The following is an 18,584-nucleotide window of genomic DNA, read 5'->3' on the forward strand; positions in this document are numbered from 1 at the left end:
AATTACCCAGAATGTGCACAGATATTGTGTAGGCTCCTTCGTATTGTTCTGCCCACACAGCTCAACTGGGACTTGAAAGTAGTAACAATCAACTCTTCAAAATCTCTTAATGACTGCTCACAAGCACTGATTTCGCAACATACTTCAGCTCTAAGAGTCAGTTTTCAGAATAATGGCATAGAATTTCAAAATCTATATACTCAGTAAATCCACTGTGCGCTTGGAAGCACTCCCTCGCCAGAGCCAAAACAGTCAAAGCACCATGAAAAGTCCCTTTGCAATACAGTGGCACTTCAGGTTACAGACGCTTCAGGTTACAGACTCCGCTAACTCACAAATAGTACCTTGGGTTAAGAACTTTGCTTCAGGATGAGAACAGAAATTGCGTGGTGGCAGCAGGAGGCCCCATTAGCTAAAGTGGTACCTCAGGTTAAGAACGGACCTCCAGAACAAATTAAGTTCTTAACCCGAGGTACCACTGTATGAATTAGAAACTGCCAAGAGGAAACCAATTTTCAACTTACATTTCATAAGGAAGATTTAAGAGAGATTTGCTGGGCACGGCCAGAATTTTGTACCTGATCTGCACTGCCAGAATATTGCAAATCAAGAATCAGGCCTAGTTGCAAAACTCAGTCCTAATGACCTGCAGTGAGCCACAGCTGGAACTGGTTAGGACGCCCTCTCCTTATTGTCTCACTGTCTTTTTGCCCCTCCCCATCTACCTTACAATAAGCAGCAGTGATGCAACCAATCAGGTGAGCGAGGCCAGCCCACAATGCTGTTTTAGATTTTGTTTAGATTGGGCTTAGATTGTGCATATCTGCCTTGGGTGAAAGGCAGATTATAAATACTAATAAATAACAACAAATCTTTGTTTTTGGAAAAAGACAAGACATGCTTCCTTCCCCCCAGCAAAGCTATTTGCACAGAAGCCAGTCTTCCACCTCACTGCACTACACTTCTGGGATTATTTATCCACCAATGCAGTATTGCAGCTAAAGCTTTTATGGTTGCATGCAACCATAAATCTTGTGTAATCTTGTTTCATGGCATGATACAACATGTCATTTTGAAGTTTATTTGATGCACTTTGTATATGAATGGCAATGGCTTGCAGCTTATGGTCACTTTTATTTTGTTTCCTAATTTGTTCATTTTGTGTGTTGTTATGTGTTGTTGTGTGTTTGGATTTGTTTTGTCTTTTTTGTGCTTTAAATAGTGTCTGTACTGGCAGTAGAAGAATATGAAGAGCTGCAAGTAAACTTTGAATTGGAGAAAGATCTGCGGCAGAGAGCGGAATCCTTTGCACAGGAGGTATGTACCGTGTTTCTCATAAAATAAGACACCGTCTTATATTTATTTTACTCAAGAAAATAAGCCTATGGCTTATTTTCGGGGGTGTCTTTTTTTTTTATTAAGTACTATATGGTTCTGGGCGCCTGCCTTCTCCTGCCGTGGCCAGCATTGCTGCTGCTGGGTTCAGCTGGCTCAGGGCACGTGGCCCTGCTGGGCGCCGACCCGGCAGGCCACCGCCTCCTCCTCCTGCTGGCTCCCGGATGCTCGGGGCGCGGCGCAGCTGGGCGCTGACCTGGCAAGCCTCCTCCTCTTCCTGCCGTGGCTCGGCCCCCGGAACTGGCTGTTGCTGAAGTGCTGAAAAAGTGCCCAGCAGCGCCGCGCGGATCGCCCTGAGCCGCGGCAGGAGGAGGAGGATTCAAATTGCTACCGTACAGAGCACTGCTGGATCCCGCAGGCTCGGGGCTCCACGCTGCGCGCGCTGCAGCTTCTGCTACGGTATATCCCGCTAGCTCGGGGCTCCACACGGCGCGCGCTGCGGCTGGATCCCGCTGGCTCAGGACTCCACGCTGCGCGCGCTGCAGCTTCTGCTATATCCCGCTGGCACGGGGCTTCACAGAGCGCGCGCTGCGACTGGATCCCGCTAGCTCGGGGCTCCACGCGGCGCGCGCTGCGGCTGGATCCCGCTGGCTCAGGACTCCACGCTGCGCGCGCTGCAGCTTCTGCTATATCCCGCTGGCACGGGGCTTCACAGAGCGCGCGCTGCGACTGGATCCCGCTAGCTCGGGGCTCCACGCGGCGCGCGCTGCGGCTGGATCCCGCTGGCTCGGGACTCCACGCTGCGCGCGCTGCAGCTTCTGTTGGATCCCGCTGGCACGGGGCTTCACACAGCGCGTGCTGCGGCGGCTGCTGCTGATGGATCCCGCTGGCTCGGGGCTGAAGCAGCAGCAACATCCGGTTCTGGGCGCCAACACGACAGACCTCTTCCTATTCCTTGGCGCCCTCCAGAACTGCCCAGCACTACGGCTTATTTTCGGGGTATGTCTTATATTTTATGAACGCTTGAAAATCCTCCCATGGCTTATTTTATAGGCCCGTCTTATTTTATGAGAAACACGGTAAGCCAACAGAATCTACAGATCAAATCAGGTTTTGAAACATGGACTTTTTAAAAAATAACCTAAGTAAGGAATGAAGGTTATATATGCCACAGACATTAAATATGTGCAGTACACAAACAGTCTAGAATAAGGTGCAGGGAGTGATGTATTCATAAGTAAACGAAAGCCAAGACGCAATGGCCCATCAGTTGGGGGAATTATTATTATTATTATTATTATTATTATTATTATTATTATTATTATTTTAATATAAGAATTCAACATTAAAATCAGTTAAGACCATTTGTATGTATACGTCCAGTCAATCTGTCAAGGTTCATATATATGCCACAACTGTAATAAGACTAGTATTTGTAGATTGTATGTCTACCCAGTTGTATATTTTAGCTTGATACAGGTTATCTGAAGTAAAGGACCATTTACTCCATAGCGGCCTCTGTTTATTTATAAATAAATACTGTCTTATTTCCACTCTGCAGAAGGGTGTACGTTTATCATGCTCATTTTAAGAGTGTCTACTCCCAGAATTGGACTAGAGTGCATCTGTGGCCTTGACCATATTTCTGTGACACCTTGAAAGCTTGTCTCTTATAAATTTAATGCAGGCAAGCAGATGCGACAAAATGTACCAAATTCTTTTATAAAAAGTCTCTCTTGTCTAACTTTAGAAACCCACCAGTCTCACATTCAAATGAAGTTCAACTTGTTCAAGTCAGGATAGAGGTCCTCATCTTAGCACACCTGTTGCAAAATCACTTGCTACTGTTGAATTGAATGACACTATCAGATTAAAAACACAGATATTCTCCCATAAAGGTATGGAGGTGGGCTTGAGAATATGTGGGTGATAACTGGCAGTGGCGGAGCCAGCCGATCAGGCGCCTGGGGCGGGGCCTCCAAGGAATCTGCCTGCCTCCTCCCACTCAGCTGCCCTACAGCTGAGGGGGAGGCGGCGGGCGGACCGTTTGGGGCAGCGTGGAGCCTGCACGTGCCCTAGCCACTGCGTCACTCCCAGGAGAGCCGTGTGGCCCGAGCACGCTGCAGGCTCTGCGGTGAGTGCCGCCTGGCATTTTGTCACCCCCCCTCAGTGGTGACACCCGGTGTGGACCACCCCTACCGCACCCCCTTCCTCCGCCCTTGATATCTGGTGCAGCCTGACACTGAGGGTGTATGTGGGTTGGGAACTAGGAAAGTTCCATTGACCTGCCTATCATTTTGCTCAATTTTACTGCCTATGTGTCAGTAATAAAGGTTCCATACACAATCTAATATGTGCATAATACAGTTATTTTTAAAGTGCAATTCCTTTACTTATCTTGGTTACTTAGGATGCCCTTGTCATTGTGCCACACTTGGCAGACATTGTATTTAAAATCCAGTATTGAACATTTGCATACAAAAAGGTCAAATGCTGTTATCTGCTTCCCCACCCCCACCCCCCGCAACAGTAGAGGAAAACGCTTATAATTTCCGACAGCCATGACCTCCTTGTATAAGAATGTTGCTCCTCTCATGAGATTGCATGCTATTGATTCAGAGATATCAATGGGCTTTTTTAGTGACGAGCTCCACAATAACTCTCATTTAGATGCATTAATGGCCTTTGGGTTATTTTGTAATAACTCTTCCATTAATATGTGACGTGTCTCTAAATGGATTGAAAAACCTGCACTTATGAAAAGATTCTTATATATAGCCTAGTTCGCAAAGGGCGGGAGCGAGGGGACCTGCTATATGACTATAATTAATGTAACACCCCATAGCTTCAGTTGTCATATACAGGAATTGGGTGAGGTCAGGGGACAAACACATTAGCCTTAGAATCTGAAACCTGTCACCTGCAGAGTATAGTGGAAGATTCAGCTTATTGGAGGGAGAGTGCCAAGGAATTCCATTGTAAAGGAATCTAATACTTGTCATACTATGGGGCCAATCATATGGCAAGATCTGCTGGGTTGAGCAGCTTAGAATGCAGTTGATCTCCTGCTCAATCAGCTGATTTTAGTCTCAGCTTGCATTAAGTCCCCAGTTGTGACTCAGCCCAAAATACATCAGTGTAACTTGCTCATTGTGGCTTAGCCAGGTAAGCCACAGCTGCCTGACTTGAGGCCAGTGTAAGTTCCGAAAAAGGGGTGTTCTTGGGGGCGGGACTAGAAAAGAGGAACTTAGGCTGCATCCTAAGCCCGTTCAGCTTGGTCACATGACCTGGTGACCTGGCATACAACACTGTTCTTTCTGTGTTTATTTCTTTCACTACATTTTACACATGGACTAGTTTCAGTGTAGGTCCTTGTCTATGGAACTGTGATCAGCACTATCCATCATGACAGTGCTGAAACACCTGTTAGGTTGAAGGGCGTAAGCCAATAAATGCCAAAATCTACCACTCAGCCATATTTTACCTCATTTGCAAACAGGTGATTGACGAAGTTAAGAGTAGAGAGCACTGATCATATTTCATAGATTTGGAAATATAGTCAGTTCAAGGGGTGCATGGGCTGTTTGTAAAAACAAGCAAGTGTCCAGATATTTGGTTTCGTTTTTGTTTAATGATGTGTTAATAAGTTATATAACAAACAGCATGGAATTTGGACAAGAAATAATGTGGCATTCTATTTCTAATACAGTACGGTAATCCTAAAACACATATGGGGCAGTGTTTGGGGGTGGGTGGGGGACAGATCTGAAATTGGACAGTTCCATAAAGATTCCTAAGAGGAATAGGAAGCTTCTTTTCCAGCTTTTCCACCATTGTAAAATAAAGCCTTTTTCCTTTGGAGCGAATCTAATAGAAGACTAGGCAGACTTTAGGGTATAGTCCAGTCATTTTCTCTTAGCATTGACCTGCTGAGATCCTGAATGTTTCCTAGATAGAGGGGGTGGCAAGATTCTGGTGTGTGCCTGTAGATTTTCCTGGTGCCTGTTCCATCTGGATGCTAGATAACCAATTTCCCATATACCCGGGTTTGAATAAATGCTGGGCAAATGATCTAATTTGCAATTTGGTCATGTTTGGTAGATGTTTATTGAACAAAAAACACTGAAGCGGCAAAGTCAGCTTCTCCTGCAAAATGCTGCCCCCGACGAACAGCTTTTGAAAGCCCTGGATGAAAATGCCAAGCTGAATCAAACACTGGAGGAAGAGAGGCTGCAGCACCAGCAAAAGGTAAGCACTGTACTTTTCAGGGACTGTGGTGTACTTTGTTTCTGACACCTGTCTCCCCAAACTGAAGAATATATAGTAAGCAGAAGTTGCTCACTGAGTGGGACAGAGCTTTGGGTCACTGTTGCTTAATGGGCGGGAGCAGGGGAGAGGTGAGGCAGTGGGGAGGTCAGTGCACTGCAAACACACCAACTACTGTATATTCTGGCGTATAAGACTACTTTTTAATCCAGGAAAATCTTCTCAAAAGTTGGGGGTCGTCTTATACGCCCAGTCGTCTTATACGCCAGAAAATACGGTAAGCCACGCATCCCCAAACTCGGCTCTCCAGATGTTTTGGGACTGAAACTCCCATCATCCCTAGCTAACAGGACCAGTGGTCAGGGATGATGGGAACTGTAGTCCCAAATCATCTGGAGGGCCGAGTTTGGGGATGCCTGAACTAAGGCAATCCAGCACCCCTGCTAGTGTGTTTGCACCATGCTTCCCTCTCCCCAACTCCTCTGTTTCTTCCTCCCAGTAAGCAACAGTGACCCACCTGCCAGGTAGCTAGGGTAGTGACTCTGACCTGCCTTGCAAGCCACTTCTGGATTGTAAGTTATCAAGCTGGTTTCATTTAGTTTAGGTTATCATATTGACATATCACTTCACACACCCAGAGGGGTCCTGAAGCAATTTACAATAATAAAATATGAAATGCATTAAATAGCCAATAAAACATTACAAATATGAAATACTAAAGGTGGTTGTCTAACTAAAAGGTTGTCTAAACCAGTGTGAAATATCCATCCCCTTCTGCACCAAGACATTGTTAGTGAGATTCTGGACTGCACAGTGAAGCTTTAACAGCGTAACAGCATCACAAATAATTGGGGCGAGGTTCTGACCATCCTCCCAAAGTGGGTGCTGAAGAGGCTAAGCCAGAGGGGTAACGCAGCTAGCCGTCCTGGGGCTGGAAGACGGGGACTGTGATTCTTGCGATGCAGGGGGTGGACTAGATGACGTTTGGGTCCCTTCCAAATTACAATTCTGTGATTCTTTGGCTTAATGAGAATGCCTGGGTCTCCAGAGAGGAGCATGTAATTGTTTTGTAAACTCCCTGGTCCTTTTTTCCCTTTCCCCCTTTTGCTGCTGCAGCATAGTAAGGACCCATCCACATGACCATTTGTACTGTAATTTCAAGTCATGGGTCCAAGTGCTTTTATTTGTCCCATTGCTTTCCCCAGGGAAATCCAATTTTTCCTGCTGACTTGGAACAATCCACAAAAAGCTCAACTCACGTTTGTTCCGATTTAGAGCAGTAAACAGCGGGTTCTCCCAATGAAAGTGGCTGCTAAAAAGAAGAAGAAAGTCTTGGACCTGTGACTTGAAATCATGGGACAAGTATGGATGGACCATAAGTCAAAGGTTTTCCTTAGTATGTAATCCAAACCCAGAGTCATAGTTAAGCTCTCTCCAGACTAATCAGGTGGTTTAAGTAAGAGCAATTTTTTGATGCAGGTTGGCGCCATGCAGTAGTAAAAAGAACTGGGCCATGAGCTCTTCTCCAGAAGCCCCACATGCTCATACACTTGTCTAAGGCAGAGATTGGCTTAGCATAACAAGCAGGCCACTGAGACACCACACTGTGGCCTTTAAAAGGAGGAGGTAGCTTCTGGGTATCTCTTCAAATAAACAGGAAGTGTGTTCCCTTGTCTTTTAAGTCCTGATGAAAGAAAGAAAGCTAACAAGCTACATATGCGAAGTAGTGTGATACACACATGAACAAACGGCACTGGAAGTATTTGGAATATTCTGCAGAAGAATTATTTGGATTTCTATTGGTTTCAATTTGGTGGAGATTTTAGCAATCTACAGTACTGGAAGCAATTACTAAGTTGTTTGGATAATAGTTAAAATTGAAGCCATGTTATTTCCCCCAATTTTTAGGAATAGGAAAAAGAAAGCAGCGATTGCTTCAAAAACATAATGCACACATGTTTGTGTATTTATACATTGGGAGTAATTCCCAGATTCTGGGAAAGGATTCGTTTTCCAAATTTGTTCAGATTGTGTACAGGGGCAGAGAGGTCTTTATTTTACCGTGTCTCAGCCCTTCAACTTGACTATTCTATAATTCCCCCATTGCAAACAGCAGGGGTTAAAGAAAGAGTGTGTGAATAATAACATTTAACAGATGCAGCCATTTAATAACTTACATTAGTGTTTTATTGCTTGAGATAAAAAAAACCCTGTAAGAAGGTGTATGCTCCCCTCTTTTAAATCCTCTTTAAAACATTTAGGCACTCCAGAATTGAAGTGTTTTGTAAAATAATAATTGACAAAACAACATTCTAGTTGAATACAAACCAAATTATGAGATCTTCATGGCTCTCCAAGGGGGAGATTTTTGTTGTGTTCTTCATATATTTTGATTAACTGCTTGTGCCAACATTGGGCTAGATGAATGGATTTTCTGATTTTCAGCAACTGTCAGGCACCTCAGGAAATTAACCATGCTGCAGGTTTAAAATCTGGCTTGCGACATGTGTAGTCGATGGTTTTCAGTAGTAGTAATGCCCAACTCTGTAGCCACAAGAGTGGAGTATACAATAGTTCAGACTGTAGCTTCAAAACAGAGAGTAATATCCAACTAAGTCAAATTAAGAGCAGACCTGCTAAAATCAATGAACTTGAGTTTCTCAAATCCAGGCATCCCCAAACTCGGCCCTCCAGATGTTTTGGGACTACAATTCCCATCTTCCCTGACCACTGTTCCTGTTAGCTAGGGATGTTGGGAGTTGTAGTCCCAAAACATTTGGAGGGCCGGTTTGGGGATGCCTGCTCAAGTCTACCGAGTTTCATGTGTCTACTCTGAGTATGATTAATGATTACTCTAAGCCTGGAGCTGGTGTAAAATGGAAGGAAAAAATGTCGGTTCTCTTCCTCCGTTGATCTGCCCTCAGAAGATTTGGGATGCAGTCATGGATCCCACTCTCCCCTGACCACTCTTAGGATTGCGTTATAAAATTGCATTATAAAACTTTGAAATTCTGGACAGATTTTAATCTGGATAGAACAGATTAAAAAAAAAAAAAACCACAACCCCAATACATCCATAAATGCTACAAATGCTTCCTCATTTCTAGCATGTTTTTTAAACCTTGAACTATTAAGCACTGTGTTTAAATAACAACATTTAGAGTACAGTGGTACCTCAGAAGTTGAACGGAATCCATTCCAGAAGTCTGTTTGACTTTCAGAACGTTCGGAAACGAAAGTGTGGCTTCCGGTTGGCTGCAGGAAGCTCCTGCAGCCAATCGGAAGCCCCGTTGGACATTCGGGTTCCAAAGAACGTTTGCAAAACGGAACACTCACTTATGGGTTTGCGGTCTTCAGGAGCCAAAATGCCCGAATACCAAGGCGTTTGGGATCCAAGGTATGGCTGTATTCTGTTACATATTGACAGGATTCCAGTTTTTCTACTGCCAGATAATTTTTTGGGTTCTGGGGAGTCATTAGCTTGACTTGGTTGGGTGTGCTTCTTTGTTAAGTTGGTATGTGGGACAAAACAAGATGTTGATTTACATTGCAATTTTGTATTTGTCAATAACAGGTTGAAGAACTGGAAGAACAATTAGCTAATGAAGTCTTGAATAAGGAAATCAAATCCCTTAAACAGCAGCTAGAACTTTTAGAAGAAGATAAAAAAGAATTAGAGGAAAAATACCAGAATGCTGAAGAAAAAGTTAAAAACCTAAAGCATTCAGGTAAAATACTGAATAAATTTGATACCATATTCAATCTTAGTATGATGGAAGTAAACCAAATAGAATTAAATGTGAACTCCAGTTAAGACATAACCATGTGGTTTCATGATAATCAGTGCTTGGAGTTTTCAAGCTATATTTGTGACTAGAATTTCATTAATGCATGTTTTGTAAAGTATGTTTACAAAACAGAGCAATCCAACTGCCCCGTACACCAGGCTGTCTCTCTCTGTGTTTTTTGGATTGAGTGGAAGCACCCCACTGTTCATTTCACCTGGCTGAGGGGCAGAGAGGCCTGTTGGTGGTATCCCTGCCATTGGAAAGTCCTCAAACAGGGTGTTCTAAGGGCAGTGAGGAGTTGAGCCAGCCCGGGATTGGCTGGATCTTGATCCAGTCCTCCAGTCATTGTGGCCAGCACTGGACTTGATCTGCACCCTATCAGTGCATCAGCCTGGAGCTTGTGCAGGGCTTGGTTGCCCTCCCACCACTTTCTCTGTGGCCACCGTGAGTGGCTGGGTTGTGGATGTAGTTGCTCCACAGGCAGGGGTGAGTGAGTTTGGATCGCAGCCTTAGCTAGGTGCACTTATTCCCCATTCAAACCAGCAGGACTTAAGTTGCATCACAACCACCTTGTCTAACCCTTTTGTATTCACTCAGTTGGTATTCTTTCTTCCAAATGCAGAAGTCACATAGGGATTTTAAAAAAATATCCTCACGACATTCTAGTTGCAGAAGTTATTAGTATATTCCAAGAAATGATTTAGCCCTTTGCAATGAGAGTTGGGAAGCAGCAACACGTTATGTGCCCTTGTGCGACTGACATTTTAAAAAGTAAATGCTGTGTCGAAGGCTATGCAGAAGGAATTAACTTTGCAACTCCCATGGGTGTTAATGGCTAAAATCCATGGGAGCTGTGTGGCTAATTCCCTGCACATCAGGCAAAACATTTACCCCTCACTATCTGACTGTAGAAACTGTCTGACTTGCTGGCTATTATTTGTCCAGTTTATAGGCTAAAGCAAGACATCAGGAGCACTGACAAAACCACTTAGAATGCATACAGTATGGATAAACTACTGTAATTTAGTTGTTACCAAAGACTTATTTGCCAGGATGGTGCCTGACCAGCTTACAGCATCGTACCTATTAAATGCTAAAAACTGTAATTTACTACTCTTTATCTAAGATTGCCATTTCTTAATAAATTCAAAATACAGTTACCAGCAGGGGAAGTACTGTTTAACTATCCTAAAGCAGCTGGATTACGTGGATGGAAAATGTCAAAAGAAAAACATACTAATGCCTTTGTGCAAGGTCCTAAAACTGTTTTACAGTGTTGTGTGTTAAATTAATCACAGCCTTGTAAAGTGACTGGAAAACCTATGGAAATTACCAAGGGAACCCACTCTGGGACCACTATAGGACACGAAATAAATTACCTGAGTATATGTATTGACTACATTTCAACTTGATGGCGTCCTTTAATGGCTGCCACATTCAGCTATTATCTGAACGACAAAAATAATGGTTGTTTACTGTATCAAAAAGTGAGAAGGAAGAAGCCACTAATGATTCTTCAGGGATTTCGAAGTGGTAGCATGCCCACCAGAGCTACATATTATGAAATACGAGTAAAGAAAACCAGTTATCAGTACAAAAACATTTAGTTTTAAGAGCCAAAGCTGGTTGCTTTTCCCAGCATGCAATTGTGTGTCCTAGATTTATCTTCCAAGTTTAGCAACAGATACCAGCCCAAAAGGACACTATTAAGTTGGACCCAGGAACTCAGAAAAAGAGAGAAATGATGCTTCTATGGAATCCATACATTTTCATTTGACTTCAGTGATCCTTTATTTGCAAAGGACCTGGATCTAGTTATTTTCATCCCTACTGATTGTTATTCCAACACTCATAAACATTGAACATACAAAAGGGAAACCAAAGACTATATATTTAGGGAGTGCTATGATCAGAGAGGTGTTTTCTCCCAGAAAACTAAGCAGACAGCTTCTTTACCTTCAGGAGCTAAAGTCTGGCACATGACAGCGGCAGCCATTACATTTCCTCTCATACCTGAATAAATAAATTCTTGCTTCCTCATTAGGATAGCACTAGGAACTGCTGTCCCTGCTTGTGTTGCTCGCCAAGCCCACCTACAGGAGGAAGTGGGTGGCAGTGCGGAGCAAAGAAGGGAAAGACTCCTTCCTCCTCATTCCCCTCTCCAGTGCAAATGGCAGCGGGCCCTTGGATTTGGGGGCAAGCTGTGAGGGGGGGGGGGTTGGGTGAACTGTGGTGTTTGTGTGTGACAATGACAGGGAGCGCGTGAAAGCCTTGGCTGCCTGGACACTCGAGCAAACAGGCAGGTGGCAGTGGTAAAACAGGGAACGTGGGAAGACTTGCCTGGGCCACCTGGCTGCCTGCTTGCTCACTGACTTGCTCTGCCATCCTGCTCAGTCGAGTCATCTGCCTGCTTTCCTTGCTGTCAGTCCACTTGCTATTGTGCTATACAGTTTGCATGCTCGCCTGTTGACAACCACACGAACGGCAGCGTGATGACATTTTCTCCTTACAAAAATACTAAGATAATGAGAAAACAGACAGTGATATCTTCATCCTAGTTATTTTCATAAAATCTCCAAAATGCAGGTTTCTAAGGTTTTGTGTTTTTTGTTTGTTTGTTTTTTACTGTGAAATTATTTCTGTATAGGATACTTACTGACTCTCAGTACCTAATTGATTCTGACAAGCTGTAGCTGGGGTTTCACCGTCGTAGTCCAGTGGGCTGTTAATCCGTTTGCGTTTTAAAGGACTTGCTTTTTATTTTGCCAACCCCCTGCATGCATCGTTTAAATGCACATGCACATGGGTAGAGGAGCATTTTAGCTGAGGGCTCGATTCTGTCTCTGTGCAGTCGAAGAGCTTCAAAAAAGAATACACCAATCAGAAAATGTTATACCACCACCACCACCACCACCACCTCCACCTCCTCCTCTTCCTCCTCCACCTCCTCCACCTCCAAATCCAATAAGGTAAGTAAAATTATATACTTACTGATTCTTTACACTGTTTGCTTAGACAGAAGCAGGAGTGGCCAGGATGAAGGGGCTGCATTACAGCCCTGGCCTCCTGATAGTGACATTGCAACCACTTACTGAGGTGACAGGGAAGTCAGAGCTGTGCAGGTGAGTGGCGGGGGAACTGGGTTGTCTCCACAGGTGTGCCCTCAACAGTGCCATGCTCCCCACCGCCTCTCTCCTCTCCCTTTCCCTTCTGGTAAGTGGCAGCAGTGCTACTGCTGCATTGCCATGATCCTCTCTGCCCGCTGCTCCTGGTCAGAAGTATATGCTTTTAGGACAGGAGTCGGCAACGTGCGGCCCATGGGCTGGAAGCAGCCCATGGAGGCCGTTTAACTGGCCCATGAGCCGCCCCGGAACCGAGCAGCCTGCTCGGCAAGTCCCAGCGCACTGTGCTAACCCGGCGCAGCATGGTGCGGGGACTCTCTTCCACGGTTTCAGAAATCGCTTCTGTGCATGTGCAGACGCCCAAAATTGCTTCTGCGCAGGTGCGATTTCTGGCGCTGCACCGGTCCGGCCCACGGAGGATCTCCGCAGGAGTGATCCGGCCCAGGCAAGGTAAATCTTGCCAACCCCTGTTTTAGGAGTTAATTCTAAGCATATTGAGGATAAATATGTGCTTTTGCCTCCTGGGAAGAAAAACAGGTTGGGTGACTGGATGAAACCAAATTCAAATACATATACTCAGTTCATATGTAATTTCTACAATTTTAACCTGTTGCATAACCCATTATCCAGGACAATCAAGCTGTTAATACCTGTCTGCTTTGGGAGTTGGTGAGCTCTTTGCTGGAGGTGTTTGGTCAGAGGCTGGGCAACCATCTTTCAGGGATCCTGCATTATAACAGCAAGTTGGATTAAATGACCTCCAAGGTCCCTTCTAACTCTAAAATTCTAAAATTATATTAATTATCCAATCTACTAGCAGTATATCCCGCTGCCTATATGCAGGTGATCTCAGGAATCAGCCATGCACTGCCATTAAGACGTTTGGAGTTACTCTCTTTGTCTCAAAGCAACATTATGGCAGGTGGTTTACAGGGGTCCTGGGACATTGCATGAATCCAAACCCATTAAAACATAGTAATTGTTAGCCGCGTGTGCTTAGCATTCAGCAAGAACAGACATTATAACATAGGGGAAGAATTGTAAGGATGAATGCTTCCTTGCAATTTATTGCTCCAAACTTTCTGAACAAGAGTGGTTTTTCAATACATGTATCAATGTGTGACTTAAATATGTGCAGTTTTAATGGAAACTTAGCCTGCCATAAAGCATCCAATTCAGTCACATGAATTCCCAAATAGCCCTGTTTTCTAAGCCTCCTGTTTCTACCTTCCTTTTGCCTCATGTGATTTGCTTAATCTTTTTACTCAGCCCAACTGCTTTATTTACTTCCAGTGCAATTTAGGTCTATTTGAAGAGAACAGCTACTCCGTTGATTCTTTGCATGCCATGCTCCCAGTGTGCTCAGTACTGTATCTCTTAAAAGCCTTTCTGTGGTATTCCAAAACCAGGCAGGAGTATAATCCGTTTTAAAGCTATGAAGTACTTAATGCAGAATAATATTCACACATGATCTAAAGCCTAGATGAAGGCATACTGTAGGTTCGTGTTTTGAACAGCTGAATGAATGATATCTTAAATCATCATTGTAAAGCTATTTATTGTCTGTTAAAGATATTCTGTTTTTTAATGCTTGATGTTTTCTTATGTTTTTATATATGCTGTAAGGAAACCAAGCCAGATGGGTGGGATATAAATAATAAAATTGTTGTTGTTGTGTTTGTTTGTTTGTTTGTTTGTTTGTTTATAAGCTGCCCATCTGACTGGGTTGCCCCAACCTCTCTGGGCGGCTTCCAGCAAAATATAAAACACAATAAAACATCAAACATTAACATGTCCCTCTGCCTTCAGATGTCTTCTAAAAGTCATATAGTTGTTTATCTGATGAACATCTGATGGAAGGGTGTTTCACAGGGTGGGCACCACTACCAAGAAGGCCCTCTGTCTTGTTCCCTGTAACTTCACTTCTCACAATGAGGGAACCACCAGAAGGCCCTCGGCGCTGGACCTCAGTGCCTGGGCAGAACAATGGGGGTTATTATTAGTTATTTTTATTATTATTTTGTGTAACCTAAAACATTCCAGATCTAAAATTGGTAACTGATTATGGAAGATTTTTTGCATTCATTCTTACATTTGATGAGCACAGTTACTAATATCTCAGAATAGTAGCTATATTTCCATCAGATAATCTGCTGGACACATTGATTAAACTATTATCATAAAACTTAATTAACTCTTAACTCTTGTCTGCTTCCTGGTAATGAGATTGAAGTTGGAAAGGGGTTTGATTCTAGCTTGGTATTTTATACTAATAAAGGAGATATTAAGTGTTTAATGGGAAAAAATATTTTCTCTTTTACTCCCTCCCCACACCCTAGACTTAGTCTTGTGTTCCTCCAACCATCTACTATTAGACACTTTTCTTTTTCTTTTTCTTTCTAAAGCTGAGTAGCAACAGGGAATCAGTAGTGGGGATGGTGAGGCAAAAGACCCTGAGCCCAAGCACACATGCATATTGTATAAAGCTGCAAAGTCCTTCTTTTGCACCCTGTGAAACATAAATGCACAGAGTTTTTAAAAAACCTGGGCAACGGCACGCTGCCCGCCCGTGGCTCCTGAGCCTTCCCATCTCCTGCTACCTTCCCCCTTTGTTTTGACAGATCGGGGGAGGCTCAGGAGTCACGGGTAGGCGGCCATTGCGCAAGGGGCGCAGTTTCTCGGCCAGGCAAGGTGCAAAACCCTTCTTTCGCACCCTGTGAAACATAAATGCGCAGAGTTTTTTAAAAACTGGGCAATGGCCGGCCACAACTCCCGAACCTCCCCCAATCAGTCAAAATAAAGGGGGAAGGGGGCAGGAGATCTGTACCGCCGGACGTCCCCAGTTCCCCTTTGGCAGTGGCAGCCTCAGCAGCCCGGAGCCAGCCTGGTAGCGCAGTTGGCTCTGGCTGGTTTCAGGAGCTGCCCGCTGCGCCCACCATTTTTCCTCTTCGGAAGTCCCCATATGATGTGTTGCGCACAAGACACATCATATGGGGACTTCCAGCGAGGAAAAATGGGGGCAGCAAGCAGCTCCTGAAGCCAGCCAGAGCCAACTGTGCTACCAAGCTGGCTCCGGGCTGCTGAGACTGCCACTGCCACGTTTCCTGGGGACAGATTTGAAAATCTGGGGACATTCCGGGGACGGAATTTGTCCGGGGACAAATTTGCAAATCCAGGGACTGTCCCTGGGGACGTCTGGTAACCCTATGATAGTGTGTGAAAGGGCTTTTTCTGTGGCAGCCCCACCACTTTGTGGTCTCTATTCTCAATTTGTTCATATTTTATAGTGTGTGTTTGTTGTTATTTTTGTTGTTTTACTGTCAACTTCCCTGATCTCATGGAGGGAGAATGGAAAATAAATAATTTAAAATAGATAAATAAATGCATCTAGTTTCCTTTTAAGAGAGAGAGGGATAGGCATCCTCTCTGTCCATTATACTTGTAACAGACACTGCACTATTGTCACTGGCATACTGCACAAAGGATAAAATATGGTTGGGGCACACTTTGATCCTTTTTAACACAGAGAATGAAAATTGGTCAATTTCAATTTAATCAGCATGCAACCTGTCATGCAGGTTAGCCTTTATGCTTTGGAAGTGTTCTTGCCGTTCTCAAATGTGCTTATCCTCCAAACATTGCAGGCAATTGTGGTGGCTGTTTCAAAGATCACTGGATTTATTTATTCATTTGCCTGCCATTTAGCATTTTAAAAGGTGCTCAAGACATCCAGGTACAGACACATAATAATAACAACAGCTCCCCCATTCCCCCCTTTAAGGCATGTTGAAAGCTTTTTGTATTAAAGTAAAAGGGAAGGAGGAAGGAATGACAGGAAACCTCATATTTGGTCAAATATTGACTTGGCAGTGCCTGTTTAAGATTAATATCATGCCTTGCAGATTGAACCAAAAGCATAGATAATGTGAGGGTTTTTATTTTCTGTTCTCATTTTGTTTGTTTACCAGTAGCCCTATTCCAGCAAATACATACTGTCGAAACAAGGGGACAATATAGAGGCTCCCTGCTGGGTGGCATTGTTCTCTGGAGTGTTATGCGTTATGTTAACGTTCCTAACCCTTCAATTTTTTATTGTGTGAGAAGGCTTTATTTTGTCACATATGTCACGGTGCCATGTTACCTTTTAATATTCAGATCTTGAGTGTTTTGCACTATGCCTTGTCAACAGCAATTGTGAAACAAATAATACGTTCGGTGTATTTAAAAAAAATAATAATTAAGGAGGTGTGACATTTCTACCTCTGCCTGGAAGTGTTTGAACACTCATGTCAATAAGAAAGCTTAGCTGTTTGTAGGTTAACGCCAGCTCTTTCCACAATACATGTCATAGGAACAGGCCCTGATCCTACAAGTGTTTGTTATGCCTTCTCGTCAGATGGGACTACGGGCAACTAAGTGTGCTAACTTGGTTCTGAAAGTGCAGGTGTCAGGTTCAAGAGAAAGCTTGAATGACTGTCTTCCATCTTTACTTTGTGAAAGGTCGCTGATGTCAATGATTCGTAAGAAGTCTCATGCAAATAGCAGCGTGGCAAAGAAAGAAAAGGCATCTCAGCAAGGCTCAGGTACAGCACATTTTTCCCCTAGCAAAATGAACCTTGTTCCTAGTGCAGTAAGGTGATATCTGAGCTTTCTAGGTACTTGATTTACATAAGAAAGCTTTTCATTTCACTTCACACAGTGCATCATCGGAACTATTGAACTTTTTCACATTAGAGGTAGTGATGGCCACCATCTTGGATGGGTTTAAAACAGGCCTGGGCAAATTCATGGAGGATAAGGTCAGGGCCGCCTCATCCATTTGGGCTGGTGGCGCGGTGCACCAGGGCGCTGGGCCCCCAGGGGTGCCAGTGCGAGCCCGCCGGCATACCAGCCGCCCCCTCCCCAACCCGACCCCATGGACGGGTGAGCGGGCGGGCGCTCGCGTGCCGGCGGCACAGCCCTGTCTTTGAGTGCAGCGAGCGGGGGGGGAGCCGCGCGGCCCCGCCGGTGGCCTCCCCCCCGCCCCGCCGGCGGCCTCCCCCCCCCGCCCCCATGGACGGCCGGGTGCTTGCGCCGCCCATGCTCTCCCCCGAACGCCCTGGAGGCATGGGGGCGCCAGAAGGATCGAGCCCACCGGCATACCGACCGCCCCCCTCCCCTCCCCGTGAGCACTGGAACGGCGCGCAGAGCCCCGCGCCGCTCCAGCGCCACGTCCCTCATCCCCTGCTCGCCCACCCCCCTTCCTGAGGGGCGGCAAGCGCGAGAGGGAGGCAGCGGAGAGGCGGTATGCTGTGGGCGCCGGAGGGATCGCTGCACCACGGCGGCCGATCTCCTTAAGACGGCCCTGGATAAGGTTATCAATGGCTAGTAGCCTTGATATCTATGCTCTGTCTACACGATCTGAGGTAGTACAGTGGTACCCCGGGTTGAGTACGTAATTGGTTACGGGTTACAGTTCGTAACCCGAAAAGTATGTAACCCGGAGCGTACGTAACCTGAGGTACGACTGTAATGCTTCTGCATAACAGTTGCTGCAAACCACAGGAGGGAAGAGTGCTCCCATGCTTGGTTCCTGCTGGAATCTGGTTGGCCACTGAGAACGGGATGATGGGCTAGATGGACCACTGGCATGAACCAGCAGGGCTATTATGCTCCTATGTTCTTGAATTGTAAGAACCATCTTTAGCCCTTTTCAGTCATTCAAGCAATGAGGGGGAGATCAGGGTTGTGTACACTAGCTCCATCCATATCTCAGTGCCATCTGTGTGTTGGATGGCAAATGTGTGCAGCAGAGAGCCAATTTAGGGCAGTAGCAGTGTGTCTTCAGGTTCTGAACCACCATCTCCACAGTCCTCACTGTAGTAGCCCCTAATTTGTAGAACTCCCTCCCCACAGAGGTGTGTCTGACACCTTCATTATACAGCTTTCAGTAAATGCTGAAGATGCACCTGTTCACCTTGGCATTGACACTTGAGATGTATATTTTTTGGACCCACCTTATTTTTGTAAATCAGAAACTGTTAGTAGAATTCCAGATTAACTTGGTAGCAAGTCAAAGCATTGAGTGAGTAGT

At 44.9% G+C, this 18,584-nt stretch overlaps 1 protein-coding gene across 1 annotated transcript in view; it reads left to right on the forward strand.

The window, feature by feature from the left end:
* Positions 1–18,584, forward strand: part of SHTN1 (shootin 1) — a 69,046-nt gene that overhangs the window by 30,752 nt on the left and 19,710 nt on the right. The window contains exons 8-12 of the mRNA XM_033149554.1: positions 1,223–1,317; positions 5,437–5,583; positions 9,176–9,329; positions 12,241–12,358; positions 17,012–17,094. Of these exons, the coding sequence (XP_033005445.1) occupies positions 1,223–1,317; positions 5,437–5,583; positions 9,176–9,329; positions 12,241–12,358; positions 17,012–17,094 (597 nt within the window). The remainder of the gene's footprint in view (positions 1–1,222; positions 1,318–5,436; positions 5,584–9,175; positions 9,330–12,240; positions 12,359–17,011; positions 17,095–18,584) is intronic.

The sequence above is a fragment of the Lacerta agilis genome, chromosome 5 (assembly GCF_009819535.1).
Source record: "Lacerta agilis isolate rLacAgi1 chromosome 5, rLacAgi1.pri, whole genome shotgun sequence".
Taxonomy (NCBI): domain Eukaryota; kingdom Metazoa; phylum Chordata; class Lepidosauria; order Squamata; family Lacertidae; genus Lacerta; species Lacerta agilis.